The 17,376-nt window shown below is 51.9% G+C and overlaps 3 protein-coding genes across 3 annotated transcripts in view; 1 reads left to right on the forward strand and 2 right to left on the reverse strand.

Annotated features, from left to right (window-relative positions):
* Window positions 1–996, reverse strand: part of LOC131216263 (putative tRNA pseudouridine synthase Pus10) — a 1,563-nt gene extending 567 nt beyond the window's left edge. The window contains exons 1-2 of the mRNA XM_058210709.1: window positions 870–996; window positions 1–806 (exon numbers count right to left, since the gene is read on the reverse strand). The exon at window positions 1–806 is cut by the window's left edge and continues 567 nt beyond it. Coding sequence (XP_058066692.1) covers window positions 1–806; window positions 870–992 — 929 coding nt within the window. The 5' untranslated portion in view covers window positions 993–996. The remainder of the gene's footprint in view (window positions 807–869) is intronic.
* Window positions 997–1,379: 383 nt separating this feature from the next.
* On the forward strand, window positions 1,380–3,695 carry LOC131206016 (mRNA export factor Gle1). The gene is made up of 3 exons (XM_058198365.1): window positions 1,380–1,503; window positions 1,563–2,840; window positions 2,908–3,695. Exons 1-3 carry the CDS (start codon window positions 1,486–1,488, stop codon window positions 3,532–3,534), a joined length of 1,923 nt encoding a protein of 640 aa, XP_058054348.1. The 5' UTR covers window positions 1,380–1,485; the 3' UTR covers window positions 3,535–3,695.
* LOC131206015 (ATP-binding cassette sub-family F member 3) lies at window positions 3,558–6,458 on the reverse strand. Its single transcript, XM_058198364.1, has 4 exons — window positions 4,848–6,458; window positions 4,607–4,781; window positions 4,147–4,548; window positions 3,558–4,075 (listed from the first exon to the last, which is right to left on the reverse strand). Exons 1-4 carry the CDS (start codon window positions 6,284–6,286, stop codon window positions 3,920–3,922), a joined length of 2,172 nt encoding a protein of 723 aa, XP_058054347.1. The 5' UTR covers window positions 6,287–6,458; the 3' UTR covers window positions 3,558–3,919.
* Between the last annotated feature and the right edge of the window lie 10,918 nt (window positions 6,459–17,376).

A 17,376-nucleotide genomic window follows, 5' to 3' on the forward strand; every position in this document is an offset into this window, starting at 1 on the left:
CATCGCACATCGACATCCTCGCGGCCGCTGGCTGAAAATATGAGCTGCTCCAGCGGTACGCCAAAGTGTGGTGCGATGGGTGCGCCGATCGTTTCCTGTACGCTGCCATCCATCATCCGCTTCCCGTCGATAATCCACGGAGTTTGGCTGAGTTCACGCGATACCTTGTTGTACCTTCCGGCAACGAAAATGGTAGGGCCGGTAAACGAGACCGGACCACGAACCAGCCCCTCGTTCTGCACCACTACCGGTGGCACGGGGTAGTGATTGCCAAACAATTCCCCATCTATCACGTCGGGATTAAAGAACTTCTCGAAAGCGTTTCGGGTGATGAATTCTCGCTTGCAATGTTTGTGCCGTTTTCGGTTGGCAAAAAATTCTGGCTGAATAAGTTCCAGTGTGGCCAGTTCCGTCTGCTCTAGCTCGTAGCTGTACGAAACGGTTATCATTACACCGTCCACCGAGAATGGTTTGCCGAGCGTTCGTTCAAGCTGGTCAATAATGATCATCTTCAGGGTATCCTTAATCGCGACATCGGGCGGCGTGTCACTGCGGAACGTGTCCGGGAAGCGGGCGTATAGATCGAACCACAGTGCCAGCTGGCGAAGCTGTAGCACGATTGGTAGCGATATTGAGGTCAGAAATCCGGCCTCACACCGAAAGCGGTGGAAGGCCTCACTTTGCTTTACTTCGGCAACCAGGGAATCGAGCGACTCGAACAGTCCCAGACAGGCGACGCACAGATTTTCCTTCAGCTTTTTCACTCTCCGCTCGTCAGTGGTCGTTTCCTGTGGTTCGAGATTACGCTACAAACGGAAAATGCAGGTTAATATCCCAACCGGTGAAACGATTATGCCCCGGTGCCTTACCTTCGCCAACGCAGCATTCACGTCGAGAAAATCTTCCCTCGTGCCTTTAAGATGCCGCAAACAGCATACCCGGCAGCAATCCACGGATCGGAGATAATTGTAAATGGCCTTATGCTGAGCCATCTCACAAACAGGAAACTGTGTTAACAAGCGACACCAATGCAAACATTGTAAAGCAACAGGACAAAAAAATGCTAAAAATGCCGACGACTTGCAAAAACGTGTGTGCCAGAAGTAAACAATCACAAGGTTGATAGTGGAAGGTGAGCTCGGTCCCCAAAATTCCTACGAATGCTCGAATATTCTTACGAATTGGTTTAATTCGTATTTCATGGGTACTTTTTGTTTTTTTTTGTGTTAGTTTTACACCAAAAAAGGCTAAACCTTTAGTTAAACTCGAAAGAAGTCTTTAATTTGTTTGCAAAGAGACAAACAATCGACATAAGGGTCGAACAAAAGTCGACATCAATTGACAGATCACTGTTGGGCCAATTATCAGAAAAGCCGATTGTTTATAACCGGCTTCCAGCGTGTAGCGTGTTTTATAATCGGCTATAGCGTGTTACGCGATAAAATCAACCGTACAGTAATATTTTAGCCGAAAGCTGATAAAAGCATGGGATCGAAAAATGAGGTAACTGAATCAGGATTCATAATCGACATAGTTCACTGACCACCCCTCTACTGCCGTAGTTTAACGTGGATGATTTGCTGTCTGAGTTTGAAACGATGAAGATTTCTGCGCTGCGAAACGCGGCAAAAGTATCGCCCATGATCAAAGAGCGCACGATTGGGCCGGATTGGGACGTCAGTGTAAAGCGCAGCGATCTCCCGCCTGATTGTGAGACAGTCACATCCAAGCTTCACCACCAAGAACTGGAACGACAACGGCATGCGAGTGTTCGGAAGTCACTGGACGAGCGGCAAACAAGGATCCGCCAGGCGGACCAGCAGCGTGAAGAGGAGTTGATCCGAAATCTGCGCGAAGCCGCAGAAAAAGCCGCCCGGAAGCAACAAGAGGCCGACCAGCGGTTACTGAAGGCAATCCTGGAGCAGGAACAGGCGGCACAAGAAGCGACCAGCCGAAGACAGGCCGAGATTGAAGAGGAAAACCGCCGGCTGAGTGATATCGCCACGCAGCTGAAACACCGTCAGGATGAGCTTCGTCGGAAGCACCAGCTGATCGAAACGATCCGCCAGCACAGTGGGCAGTTTCGGGTGGGCACGGACACGTTCACGAAAGCGCTGACCGCAATCGGTGTACAGCACGCTACCAAGTTTGTCAATCAAAAGAAAGCGTTTCGTACTTTGCAGAGAGACTTTGATCTGCTGCTTCAAACGATCAACGCCAGTCAGGAGGTAGACCAGAAGGAAGCGGATCTGGCCGCTGATTACTGCAGGCAGCTCGATCAGGTTAACGTGGAGGTGACGGAAATTGTTGCCCAAATCGAGAGCGCCCAGAAGCAGCAACAGGAGCAGCAAGAGCAGCTGCAACAGCAGCGCAGTCAGGAACTAGCCGCGGAACAGGCCAATCAACAGCAAGCGATCAATCTCAGTGCCCCACAGCAACCGCAGGCAGCAGACAGTACGGACGGTGGTGCCACAGTGGTGACCGCAACACCGCTGCGTGCCGATCTTCCCGAGAATGAACCCTTCTTTCAGCCCGTTTCACCCGAGTGCTTACATTTTTACACTGAGGTCAAAAGTTTCTACGAAAAACACCAGGCCGTGGTCAAGCAGTTACTGGATGATGCCTCAATGAAAACGTACCGTTTTAACTGTCAGAAGGCGATCAATATACCGGTAAATGCGATCTCCGCCGTCAATCGGGAACACTTCATCGACAAGTACAATAAATTGGCCGCCCTGCTGAGTGGTCAAAATGTGAAGGTTGCCGATGTGAACGTGTCCGTCAATGGCCATCCCCTCGGTCGAACGTACTGCACGATGCTGTTGGCGAAAAAGTTTGTGGTAAGCTTGTGCAACCGAACCAAGGTCCCATTGAATGCTGATGTCGGTTTCTTTTGCCTTTTTGCAGAGCCAAGCAGACACGGGTATTTCGAGTAACGCGTCGGCCGCCTTCCCGATCGCTGCGATCGCCGTCGCACTCTGGCAGCGCTTTCCCGAGTTTGGTCTTTTCTTTTTGGCTTACCTTCACCGCGAGTGCCCGTACCTTGTGCCGTACTACCTTCCGCAGTTCGAGGGCCAAACCCAGGAGGAATTTCTGAAGACGCTCGGTTACCGATTCACCGACGGCACGCTCGAAAAGCAGGACCAGTACCTGAAGCGGATGTCTGGGCTGGCACGGCTCTATGCGGCCGTTATTGTGACCGTGCCGAGACGGGACGACGCCAACCTGCCACACCCGCACGGGCTCGAGTGCGGGTGGCGTTGGTTGACGAATATCCTCAATCGTTTCCCGCAACCCGACATCTGTGCCACGGTTATATGCGAGTTTCTACAAACGGCCGGCGCCGACCTGCATGCCGCCTACGGCCGGCAGTTCCTGAAGGTGTTACGCCTCCTGCAGGGTGACTATTTGACGGCCCTGAATCGCATCGATACCGGCGGACCAAAGGCACGGCTCGAGGGTCTGGTCACGCAGATACTGAGCGAGGGAAGAATCAATCGCCCTGAGGGTATGTTGAGTCCAAACTTCTGGTGAGCAGAATCAGCAGGAGACTGGATTACTTGTAAACAATTGTTTTATTTGTATTATCGTATTTTGCTTCCGTTCTCTTGTGTTCCTTTTGCCATCATCGCCACGATCAGTTTTTATATACTGTTAATGGCGCGCGATTCAATAATACACCCGTTCCGTTGGTAGGCCGCAAACTGTAGTCGGTTTTTTTTGCAACAAACTTATCCGAAAACAATAAACAAAAAATAACGGGTAGAATAGGATAGTCCAGTGAGAAAACAAGCGGAGCATTCGGGTTGCTCCTTCAGAAGCTTCCAACAATACATTCTTAGGTTGGGGACACGGCCCGAGCAATAGGCTTCTTGGTACGGATGCCACCGGCAACGGTGCTCCCGAGCCGTGGCGTTTGCTAGCCTGCGACCGCTTCCAGTTCACGCTCGACAATTTTCCGGTACTCATCGAAGCCCCCGTCCACGCTCTTGACTGTGCCTTCTCCGCAAACCCACAGCTCCTTGCAGATCATGCGAATGAGCCGCTCGTCGTGAGACACGAGAATAACGCCACCCTGTAGCCGCGGGGGGAAAGAATGTCAGTTTAAAACCGGTTTGGATAAGCGGCCCGAGCGAAGTAACTTACGGTGTACTTGTTGACCGCCTTTCCGAGTGCCTCTATCGTTTCGATATCGAGATGGTTAGTCGGTTCGTCGAGCACCAGAAAGTTTGGTCGTCCCATGCACATCTTGGCGAGTGCGACACGCGACTTCTGTCCACCGGAAAGGCTGGCCACGACTTGCAGGGCAAGATCGCCGGACACACCGAAGCTCCCGAGCACTCGGCGGTACTCTTCGATCGGCTTGCCCGGATACGCGTTCTGCAGCAGTTCCACACAGTTGACGCTCATATCGAGCTGGTCGACGTGATGCTGCGAGAAGTACCCGAGACGTACGCCACGATGCATGTGCACCAGTCCTCCCGTGGGCTGCAGCAATCCGACTACGATCTTCAGCAACGTCGTCTTACCGGCCCCATTTTCACCGACCTACAGAACGGAATGGTTTGAGTGACCGGGCGTGCGATAGACATCTGCGGTAACTTACGATACATATCCGCGAATCGAGATTGGCGCTTAAATTGACGGTCGTGAATATCACCTTGTCGTCGCTGTATTTAAATTGCACCTCGTTCAGTGTCATGACCGGCGGATTGAGTGGTTCCACCTCCGGGAACTTGAGCGTCACCTCGATCTCCTTCTCGACCGGTTTCAGCTCGGGTCTGCAAAGAATGATTAATTATTCAGCGGCTGCCCATTCGATCGGACCCGGTCGCCCGGAAACCTACAACTTCTCCAGCATCTTGATCTTCGATTGCACACTCGCCGCTCGGTTCGCGTTGTACCGGAAGCGATCGATGAACTCTTGCACGTGGTTCCGGTGCGCCAACTGGGCCTCGTACTCGCGGCGCTGAGATTTGTGCCGTTCGGTGCGCGTCTTATCGAACTGCTCGTAGTTGCCCTTGAACGTTTCGATGCGCATCGAGTGCAGGTACAGGATGTCGGTCGGAACGGTGTCGAGGAAGTTCCGGTCGTGCGACACGACCAGCAGCGTCGTCGGCCAGTTTTGCAAATAGTTCTCCAGCCAGATGATCGCCTTGATGTCCAACATGTTGGTCGGTTCGTCAAGCAGCAGCAGATCGGGCTTGGAGAAGAGGGCCCGCGCAAGCGCGAGTCGCATTCGCCAGCCACCGGAGAAGGTACGTGTCGCCCGGGCCTGCATTTCCTTCGAGAACCCGAGCCCATTCAGGATGATCGAGGCGCGGGCCGGAGCCTTTTCCGCCTCGATCATCAGCAGCTGATTGTACACCTCGGAGAGCTCGGTGCTAAGGCTAGCGTCGGCCGAACCGGCCGCAATCTGACGGTTCAGTTCCCGTTCGCGCTCTATCAGCCCCGTGCGGACCGTGTCGACCTCGAGCACACTGTCGAGGGCGGTCGTATCATCACCGACCACCTCCTGCTCCACGTGTAGCACGGTGATGTGGGCCGGGATTTGTAGCTGCTTGCCGGAGATCATCTTCAGCAGCGTGGTCTTGCCGAGGCCGTTCCTTCCCACGAACCCGTACCGGCGCCCGGCAGCCAACAGAAGGTCCGCATTTTGTAGCAGCGTCTTGTCACCGAACGAAACGTCAAAGTTTTCGATCCGCACGTCCATCGACCGGTTAAGACCCTTCGATTCCAGCTTGTTGTCCTTCTTGCTGATCACCTGCGAAGCGGTAGCGGTTTGCAGAATCGGTGTACTACCGGCCGTTGCGGCCGCCGCTGCCGCTTTCACTTCCTGGCGCTTCTCGAGCTTCTGTTGCCGCTTCGCTTCCGCTTTCTCCAGTTTACGGCTATCCACCTTCAGGCTGTCGTCACGCTGGATCACCCAGATGCTCTGCACGTCATCGCCGGCCGTTTCCTGCGTCGCAGCCATCTCACCGAGCTGGATCGGGGCGGCCAGAATCTTTTTATGGCCACCACCGCCGGGAAAACCGCCACCGCCATCGTCGTTGTGGCGCCCCGGTTTCAGCAGCCGTAGAAAGCTGTCGCAAATCTCGCGCACATCGTCCTCCGATTTCTCCTGCGACACCTCGTGCAGGATGGCTCCGACCGCTTCGTACACCTCCTCTCCGTTCTCGAACTCGTCGGCGCTGCTCTGCAGCACCGTTTCAACGTACGACAGCAGCTCTCCATCGATGGACGGGAACTCGCGCTTCAACACGGCCGTGCAGGCGGCGGCGGACATCGTGGGCCGGTTCGGGGTTTGGGTTGTCGGGTGGAGGACGTTTGGCCGTCTTCGATCCGCTCGGGATTCGGAACGGAAGGCAGGCAAGAGGAATGCGAGGAACGTGGCCACCGTACACTGCCGAGTGCTGTTGCCGAGGCCCGATTTCACCGTCGCTCCGTCGTGTGTTGCTCCGTAATCGTCACGTAAATCAGAAATATTCTGGCCTGCTCGCCAACTGACAGCTGACGTTTCGACTGACAGTTCACCGTTGAGGCACAAAAACCAAGGTTCATAGTCCATTGCGGTGGACGGTTCAAAAACAGTGAGCGCATCGAATGGAAAATTTCCTTTCTTTTACAATACCCAATATTAATTATTGACCATTGCAATTGCAATGTTATTTTTTCCTCAGCATCCCAAGGGCCACAAACGATCGAATCGATTGGGTCTTTCCCTTGAACTCTGGTTCCGGGAGAGCCCTTTCTGTCGATCTCTGTTTCTTCTCCTGTCTGTCCACCGTGAGCGGCGGAGCGGTTCACGCGATCTTTCGTTCTCTCGATGTCGGAGTCTCGCGTGCGGGTTTGTGGTGCGTGAAGTGTTAAAAGTGGTGCGCAGAGTTTGGCCGTGCGAAAAAGGTTTTTCTATATTCCATATTTCGGTGACGACCTTTTTTTTCGACAACATTAGCGGCCGCGGTTGTGCTGCGAAAAAGTGTGTCCGGGAAGCGAAGGGCCAGGCCAGGTGGGTGAGCGGCAAGATCGGCTCTTAAGGAATGCTGTGTGAAAGGGATACAGCGATACAGTGAGAAAGGTGCAGCACCACAACACCTTCAGCCTGGAAGCGAAAGTCCGGCCATGTAAATTTCAACAGACGGGGTCGATAATGGAAACGTGCAGTTGGACAAAATAGCCCACATTTTCTATCGTGTTTAGTCCACACATAAATACCATAAACAGCGCGGCGCGCTCCGTCGATAAGATAACCGCGTCGCAACAATAAAATGCCATAAGCGCTCTCGGGAAGCGCCCCGCTACCTTTACAGACCCTTCTGGTCAGTCCCGGATCAGGGTGCCGCGTTCCGATCACATCTTTAATCGCCCAATTTCGTCACCAACCAACGGTTTCGTTAGAGTTTCTTCGATATGCGCGCAGGTGATCTCATGCGAGCGAGAGCGAGAAGCAAAACCGTGCACGCGATCGAGAATGCAGAATGCGAGAGACCTCCTCCGTAGCCAGCAAAGGTCAGCCACAAAGCGAGCTTATGTTGTGCTTGTTTTGTTTTACAAACAACCGGCGGTTTCGTGTTTGTACTACTTTGCCCTAAACATACTCTCGTCTCGTGACCCTCGCGTTTACATGTATTGCTTCTTCAATCGTGCCTTTGTTTTAGATTTTCAATTTGTGTGCGATTGCGAACCTAAGGACCATCTCGTGGTAGGATTCAGGATTGGGCAGGAAAGAAAAAGGTGAAAGCCAAGAAAAAGCCATCGTCGATCTTCCTCGTGATCTGCGCTTCTGGAAGGTGTGGAATTTCGAATGCCCGCTGTGCGTTGGGTCCCATGTGCCGCGCGAGTGATGTGGAAAAGTGTTAAAACTCCCGATGCAAAGGGGAAAAGTGATGTTCCGAAATAGTCCCGCTTGGAAATCTAAGCCGAATAAGGTGCGTCAAAAATTTTAGTGCGATCTTAGCTCAGCCTTCCTCAGATGGTCAGCAGTCCGCCCCAGGCGAGAAATGGTATGTCACATCAAAGGCTCTGCTTTCGTTCCCACAGGAACAGTTTTGAATGCTTAATTCTTTTTGTGTCCGCAACTAACTTCTACCCTTTGGGACCTGGCGACATAAATTGAATCGCGGAACGCCACTGGGAGGAACTTCTTAGCAACTGGGAGGTTGAACTTGATTTCCAAAATATAGGCCACCGTATATATTGTGACTCGGAACACGCGCTCGGCGTCACCAGCGTTCCCTCACCTTCTCATTAGTCTTCCGGCCAGCGCCAGCGAAGGTATTTGTTGACGTTAATTCCCGGGTTCCCGGGCCCGGGCTTTCAACTTGGTATCTCCGTTCCTTTCTCTTCTAGCGACGCCGAGCTAGAGGCTATTAATTGATTTAACAGACGGGGAGGGAGGACTGGGCCGGGAACTTCACGTTCCGGATCCGTGCGCCGGTGGAAAGCGCCCCTTCAGCATAATTATAAAGAAAACTCCCAAAAGACCCGGCGGTCCGCCGTCGGATGGAGAACGAATGTTGATGAATTGTAAAACAAAAATTAAGACACACTTTGTGATGCCTTCATCGGGCCGGCACGGGCACCGGCTTTTTGCCACCGGCACGGCACGGAGGCGCGTGAATGAACACGATTGTTACCGCCGCCGGAGGAGATTGTTTTGGGGCACCTCGGAGCAGCCACGGGCGCCGTCCTGGGATACCGTTTGGATGTTGTTCTCCTGAGAAAGCAACACTCCGGCGTGTTGGGGAGATGAAATTATTTTCAACTCACGGCAGCGTTTAATGATGGAACTAGGTGAGGCGTGGCTGGCAGCGCAGCTGTTGCCGCTGCTGCTCCGGGTGACCCAATTACGCCGGTGAGTTAATGCGCTCTTTAGCGGTGGCTCTTGTTAACGTATATTCGCGACTAATGCAACAGTTGTCGACAATTCGTCCAAACCAAACGTTTGTCTTCCATGTCTCTTTTCGGTTTAGGACCCCGAAAAAACATTGATTGCCAAACATTAGCTGGCTTCCGGTCTCGGCAAGGCGCAGATATAATTGGCCGTACACAACGAAGAGCAGCAATTAGAATCTCCACCTGATTCACGGCCGGATGTGCAGCCGCTTCGGGATGCTCGGTTCGAAAATCCATTTCCTACTTATGCTCTCTCTCTCTGTCTCTATTAGTTATATCGAAACTAGCTCACGGTTCGTTGGCGTCATCAGGCCTCGAGTTGTGTGCCTCAATTCTCCCCGCCAGTGTGTTGTTTTCCTTCTTCACGCGTCCGCTCGTTACACATTTGCGTACGCGCCCGCGTAGTTTTAGAGGGCAACGCGCAACGCGAAATGGAGCAATAAAATTAATGCTCAACTGAGCGAGCACTGGTCATGTAGAGCTCCACTCAAAAACAAATTACGCTTCCAGGTTTTTGTTCAGAAAAGAATAATTCATAATCGCGGAATAGACTCGAGTGCGCGCGCGCGCGCGCGCACCGATCATTAGGACGTCCGGCAGGATGGTCCGAAGTTGGGGTTTGATTTTTTTCCGTCCGTCGATTGGCTTGAACGATCCGAGGTCCGGTCGCTATGTACAGCATATTATATGCTCTGCCCGAAAGATGACCCACCTTCAGTGCGCTACCCCCCACCGAAGAACGGTGCGAGGCAGTGCGGGTTCATGCTTCGCAAAGCGCATCGACGGACCACCGAGTTCTGGTAGAATGGAGCTCCGGCCGAAGGGCAGGTGAATTGGGATGCCACAACGCGGCAACCCTTTCCAGTGTTTCCGAACTCTCGACTCCGCTTCGTTACGGTGGTGTTTGTGTCAAAGTGTTGATGGATCTGGCCAACCCCCGGAGTGTCGACTGAATGCCGGGATGGCAAAGAAAAAACGAATGTTTATGCTTGTTGTTTGATCTCCTCAATAATGTTCCATTTTTAGTTCAACCAATTTTAGGCACCAAAGTTTGGAAAAAAGAAGGCTTGAGACGAATGGACGATATCCACTATCCACCGAAGGGTTAGCGTCACGATTGGGCACTAGCGACCCACCCAGCCAGCCAGCCGGGTCTCGTGTGCCCTGCTTTCGGCCGGCACTTGGACGGATTCTTGTGGCGGCTGAAAAGGTGCAGAAATGATGTGAAAAGCACCAAAGAATTCGATCGCTCGCCGTGTGGTGCACATAAGAAGAGAAAGCAACCACGCGCACAGTTAATGTCCACCAATCGCCGTTCTCGTGTTGACCTGCGATTGATGGCGGCTAGATCTTATTAAGTAAAACGAGTATATTTAAAGTAATGAGGCTGAAAACGACTCTAAAGTTGTCTAACATTTTTGACAAACTCAACCTCGAATGGGTTGATAAATGAAAAGAAATCTTGACCCTCCGATCGACCGGCCGGTTTTCGACCTGCCGTACGGTGGCAGTCTAGTGGCCATCTTTGTGACTCAAACCTGCTGCTACTGCTGGCAACATGTGCCACCCATCGGCCGGGCGTATGTTATCCGTACAATGATCCGGATCCGGTTGGTCGGTCGGTGGCGACTGACTGTGGTAGATTCATTGTGCAAAAAGTGGTCCGCAAAAACTCCGGTGTACAGACACATGCATGACCGGGTTCCAATGGGCACACATTAGCTGCGTGCGTGTGCGTGCGACGGGAAAGAGATGAAAGACAAACAAAGGTAAAATTCGCATTCGCGTCAGTCAGCCGCGCCCGGGGCGGACCCCGGCGGATACATCGGCGCGCGAGGCCAAGCCAAATTCAAAACAAGTTCTCCAGCATCGTTTGAAGTTCCACCATCATCCTGTCTACGTCGTCGTCTGGTCTGTCCTTTCCCTCTCTCTCCCTTTGGCGTGTGGAGAGTGCAGCGCGTTTTATGACCTTGCTTGTGGGTAGTGGTGTTGCCCGGTGGCCAGTATTTTCTAAACCACTCGCACACGACCGACCCCCTTCAACCGCCGGCACCGAGACACACGGAACGACCGCGGCCAACCGTAACGGAACTGGAACTTGTTGTTGTTAGCGAAATTCAAAACTCTGGCCCCCGGGCTCTGGTCTGGTTATCTGGCGCGTTCTCTCTCTCTCTCTCGGCCGGGGATGAGGTTAACTCTCGCGCATCACACGATTCTTCCGCCAAGATGCCGCCCAGGTTGGGTGTTTATCAAAGCGACCCCTCCCGGAAGGGTTCTTTGTGGGTCGCTTTTACGGTAGGCGATACGATCGTGCTATGTGTCCCGTTTAGACCGCATCGCTGCTGTGTCTGGAACGGTGTCTCGTACCGAAAGCCCTCCGATAAAGGAAAAGATATTATTTTCATATCTTTTTGAGACACAAAACTGAGATCATACTTTACAACGGTGATCCTCATCAAGTGGATCAGTTGAAGAATTTATGGTAAAACATAAAATAGAGTTTGTCCCTGTGCCTCTCTCATTCAGCGATAAGATGTTGGTACTGAGGACCGCGAATTGTGTGGGTTAGATTTTGCGGTCCTCTTGGTATTGGTCCCCACTCGTGATAAAACGATCACGAGTGGTGGGATCACGGGCTGCGATCGTGTGTTGGTCACGAGGGTCGTATGCGAAAACGTGAGTTGAGCATTTGCAACCGATGGCGATCTCCGTCGGGGTCTGATGGTCTCATGATCCGGTGCTCCGGTGTTTGCACTTGTGATTAGATAAAAGGCACTCGCGCGGCGGGCATCTAAGAAAACTAAGAATTGTAATTCAAACTTCAACTTTCATATGCAAGTAAGTGAAAAGGGGTGCAAAAAAAAAAAATATCGGAGGCCAGCGAATCGTAAAGAGAAGATAAATAACGAGAAATGCTGAACGCCGCCGCCGCCGTTCGAAATGTGAGCCATCTCATTCGAATCATTCTTCGAATCATTACGCCGATTCGTTACATTCATCAATTCGTGCGTCCCTCGGTGGTTAGCGCTAGTAGCGCCAACAACTTCGCGCCCATTCGGGGGGCCTATCTATTTTGGCTCATCGTAACCAATGCTGCGCCATAGATCATAGCGCGGGGATGATGATGGCCTGGCCGCCACCACCGATAGGCGAGCCGCGGGCAACAAATCATTCGTGATTTGTTAAGATTCTTCCGTGCCGTTCCGGTTGTTTTCCGTTGATCATCAAGTCTTGCCGGTTTTGGGCGGCACGCAACGGAAGGATACAAGCCGAAGACCCTCGGGGGAGAGGGGGGCTCAAAAATTTAGATTAACATTCCTCCGGGTGCGCTAAGTGATAATGAAAACGCGCTTACTTTTGCTACTTATTTTAATCAATTTTCTAGTGTTTGGTGCTTAACGCACCGATGCTGCGGTTGATGGGACCACGAGCGTGGTCCGCGTAACGAGTTTTAATTTTAGCAAACGCCGCCCCAATGGCCGCGTGTAGTGGTGGTGGGCCACTGGAAAGTCACTTTAAAATCACATTTCGAGCGCGCTGGTCGCTTCAGAGCCGGCGAGGAATTCTATTAATTTTTAATTGCTTTACGAACCAGAAAGCTGTTACTTTTACCGATCGACCGTTTATCGATCGACTAGTAGACTAACCCGTGTTTTCTCATTTCCTTCCACGTTTGAGTTTTAATTAAACTACGAGTTGGTTAACGAACCAAACAGTTCACAGTACGATTGATTTGATTTACAAAAAAATGTAACGCTTCCCGATGGATCCAATCGACTTCTGAAATGTGTATCAAAAGCACTTATTAATGATTTTTTATTAATCTAAAGCGAAGTAATTACCACACAATCAACAATCTGTTGATACTTTACAACTATCTCTCTGCTAATGGACTGGTAACGCTTTTCAACGAGAATTGGTGCTCTTTTAAGTGCCAACGTATCTTGGCACGATATAACAGCAGAACAGCCACTTAAAAGCTGCTCATCATAATGATCGTGCGCGATCTTTTGTGCAGAGCACACACGGTGCCGGTGTTGTAACTGTAAGTATGTGGAGCGTCATCAAGTGGAGATCATCAACAACCGCAATTCCTCCGTGCCACGCAACCGTTTTGTGCTCCTGTTTTCTGATTTCGGACGAAAAAGAAATTAAACGTTCTGCTGTGGTGCGTTTCCATCTTTCTGCCCACATTCTACTCGGCTGCTTGCCCACAACAACAACAACTCGCCCGCAATCAAGCCCCCGCGCGCTCCCTAATGGCCACCAGCTCCATCTACAAGGTGCGTGCAAACTCAATAACTCACCGCGGCGTGCGCGTTTTTATTCTTCGCCAAAATTGGGCCGCCCCAACCTTCTTTTTCCAGTTTCCCGATTCAACGCTTCTTTTCACCCTACTTGCCCGGCGCTAACGGGGAATGCTCCTTTTTCTTTCCGAGAGAGCGCGCGCCCCCGGAAGAGGTCAGGTGGAATTCGTTTCATTAGCCCCGAAAAAAGGGTACAATGGAATTAAAGCATAACCTCTCGGGGGGGGCTGGAATGCAGGCCACAAGCTCCGGCGCGCCACAGAGCCGCGGAAGGAAGGAAGGAAAAATCACAATGCCAAGGGGGGTAGCTTCACGATTCGGGGGGCCGTTAAGACAAATTAAAACGGTGTTTGCTTTCTTTTCCAGCCGTTTAGATAGACACAAACAAACTTTTCTGCAACCGTTCTTTCAACTTCGACAACCACCGCCTCACGCGCGTTTTTGGCGCATTTACGCCCATTACGCAACTATCGCCTTGCGCCTTTTTCTGCGCCGACGTTTTCGTTTAAGTTCAAATGAGGGTGAATGAGAGAACGGTTAAGCGCGCGGGCCGCCAGTCGGTGTCAGTTTAACCCGCTTTCTTGATGATGATTTGAGCTCGATTTGTGCAAGATTGTTTCCATTTAATTCAATCAAAGCAAAGGCACCACCACGTGGTTTGGTCCTCACGCCTTTCATAATCTTGCTCTGGCTACCTTAATGGGGTAAGAAGCGTTTTGCAAAATAAGAAAAAAGAGGAATAATACTGTCATTTTCGGTAATTATAGTCCTTTGCGATCACATCTCATCGGCGAAGATCGTGAGAATTCTTGAACAGTCGAACGCCTCTTGAAATGCACATGATGCCGTTCGCCGCCATCGCCGGCCATGTGGATGTCCTCCGTTCTGTATTTTTGTTATTGCGCGCGTGTCGTGCGTGCGGAAAGCGCGATCGTGCGGCGGCTTCGTTCGACAGCTGATGTCGCGCGCGTGTGGGTATCATTTCCGATGGGCGACCGAGGGTCGTCAATCGTCATCGGGGCGCCGGGGTAAAAGAAAATAATTGGTGGCCGCCCGGGCACGCAATAATGCGTCAGCACACGAACACACGCTCACCTTCCGCTCTGATACTGATAAACGCCGGTCGGAAATTCATTGATGAAGTTTGGTCTGTGACCCGCGAACGACACGCGATTTGCGTGTTGCGAGTGCGTGAGAGAACGAGACGAGGCGTGATTCCAAGCGCCGGAATAAGACGCCCCAACAGTAACAGTTGGTAGCTGCGTCTTTGATTTTATTTCGGCTGAGAACGCCGCTCTTGAGCCCTTTTTCCCATGCTTCCCTGGCGCCTGAATTTCGTTCTCATCGGTTAGTAAACAAACAGCCGCAGAAGAACGGAGTGATTCAAAAACAAAAAATAAAAGGCCAAAACCGTAATGTGCGAGAGAGAAAGAGAGCGGCGAAGAGAAGCACTTGACGTCGAGCGTTAGAAAAACATCGCCACCTCGAGATGAGATTCTCACTGTACGGCAGCGAGTGAGAAACGAGAGCGCGTGAGAGAGTGAGATTTTCTCTCCCCAATCGTTTGTGTGAAGGGCGGTGAGAGCACACGCGGTGAGTTGTAGCATATTTCTCACGTGAGCACGCGATAGTGAGCCACCGGTGCGATGTTTTCGATGTGTTCGCTTCCACCACAGTTGTGAATGAGAATTCAGCGCGTTCGCACGTGGCCCGCGTTTCCGTTTCCGTTTTCGGTGCGATCCTTACGCGGGTGTTTTGCGCGCTTTCGCTTGTCGCTTTTATGATGCGTCCCGTGCCGTGTTCGCCAGAGTGCTAGTTTCCGGTGCTAATCTGTTGGCCTCCTCGTACCAGGTGATCATCGGTGGTGTTGTCTTAATGTTTGAATTTTAACACAACGACTTGAAAGAGATTCATCTGCTACGCCACTGTTCATGCACTTGAAACTGCACCGGTGTGCACTTAAAAATAATCCCTTCGAACCAGCCTTTTGGTGTGGTGGATCTGACGAATATTGGCCACAGGAGAAAAGGGCGGTAGGTGAGCCGGGCGGGCAGATAGGTTACGTTCGTCGGGGGACCGAGTGATATCTGGCCGTTCTGGCGCGGCCCCTTGTCACTCACGTTTATCTGTTCGCCGGCGCGACCATCGATTGTCCTCCCCGCGGTTGGTTGTTGGCCGGTTCTAAATCGGTTGTGTTCGGTGTCGTGTGGGTTGTTTTGTGCACCATCTCGGTGGTGGTCGCGGTCCGTGTCCGTGTGCTAGTGTCTGATTTCGCTATCGGTTCGCATGACGAAGGTTCGCAAATTTTCTGCGGTTGCCGTTCCGTGCGTGTGTCTGTGTGTGATGAGCATCGTGTTTTGGTTTTTTTTCTCTATCCACTTCTGTTGGCATCAGAACCACTCCGCGAAACCCTTGCTCTGTGCTGCTGTGGCGCGCTCGATAACCGCCGTGCGCCAGGTGACCTTGTGGTTGTGGGGGTTGCTGCAGCGTGGTGTGGAATTTCGTGAACCGGACGTCGCGTGGCGGAACAGTTGCAACACCGTGGCACCGTGGCGGATGGTGATTTTGTGGTCGGATCTACCAACGGCATCGTTCCGTTGCGCTTCGAGAGCCACAGAGGTAAGCGCGCATGAGTGACGACACAAGATGGATTGGACAGGGGTTTTGTTGATGCACACCAGTGCCTAATAATTATACCTTCTTTTTCCGGTTAGTTTTGCGTAAATTTGAGTCATTGGCCGGACTCTTCAGCCGGACCGCGTCTTCTATGATTTTCGACTACCGATGCCTCGTTTTGCGCCAGCGAACCAACCTTGAATCCATATAAATCCCTTTCACTTGAATCACATCGAATCAGGGGAAAAAAGGGTGATCCTCGTGAAGAATCTTTTTGGGAAAAGGCCACAATCGAAGCACGAAAATCAATACGCAAGACTCACAGGACGGCCTGGACTTTAATAGCAGCTAATATTGGAAAAGATCACTGCGCAAATAAAAATTCCATAAGCCGTCTGGGAGATAGTGAAAATGTGTAAAGACCATTACTTTGCACCAAATCATCATCATGCTCCCCTGTGTTGAGCATTAACTGTCCTCTATTGAGTGTTTGAAAAAGATTCGTTTAAAAACGGTCATCACTTGGAGGGGGTTTAAGGCGCGCCGTATCGCCGGTTACGTTTTACGTGCAAAGTAGGGCTGATGGGAACCGTCATTATCATTTTTCCGAACTCTACGGCGTAAAGTGAAAATTACAGCACCCACCACCGTGAGCGGGGTCAATAAAAATGAAACAAAGTGTAGTTAATAAAATGGTAAAATAGAGCGAACGGAACAAAACCTGGGCCACCGTCATGGGCCACCGCGGCGCACGGTTAACGCTCGATTTCGCACGATTTTCCACCCGATCGGGCGGCGCATTTTCCGAGCGCACGCCCGCCGCGTGTGTTACGCAAAACTTTCTCCCTCACTCAAACTCAATGTCGTCCCCGCAATGGGCCCCACCGATAACGCCCGAACCGCCCGAGACCGAGAAACCAGATTTTGACCCGGTCTACAATTTTCACCTCCCGAAACGGCGGCGGCGGCAATGGTGACCACTCCATGCTAGCAACCCAACCAGGCGGCTGGTTGTTACATATTTGAACATGTAACCGTTGGGGAGGGTGGCCAACCCATGGTGGCCGGCCAACCAGCTGCACCCTGTCGGGGGCCGGGAGGAAGTTGTTGCACTCGACGGAAACACTACCGTTGGCCTTTCACTACATCATCCACGCACGCTAACCCCCGGCTACGGTTTGCGATCACCACCACGATGCGGTGGCCCAACTTTTACCATCATTTCTGGTGCGGGGAAGACACATCGTGGGAAAGCATCCATATGGAGTTTCTAGTCGGCCCCACAGCACCGGGCGGACATGAAGTTGCACCGTGTGTAATTAGTAATTTTCCTTCGTGGTCGATGTTTTTTTGTACCCCGATATTCCTATCTAACCTTGGCACTGCCGGTCGGGCTCGATCATCGACATTACTGACGGCCGGCGGTTAAAGCCTTTAGTAGTTTCGATGCGGTAAACTTGGTGCGGTGCACTAAGCCTAATCGGGTGCAATTTGTCGTCCGCTCCAGGCCAGCGTGACATTTAAATGCGGGCCGATGAAAAGTTCATTCACTTCGGAA

Source organism: Anopheles bellator, chromosome 1 (assembly GCF_943735745.2).
Source record: "Anopheles bellator chromosome 1, idAnoBellAS_SP24_06.2, whole genome shotgun sequence".
Classification (NCBI taxonomy): domain Eukaryota; kingdom Metazoa; phylum Arthropoda; class Insecta; order Diptera; family Culicidae; genus Anopheles; species Anopheles bellator.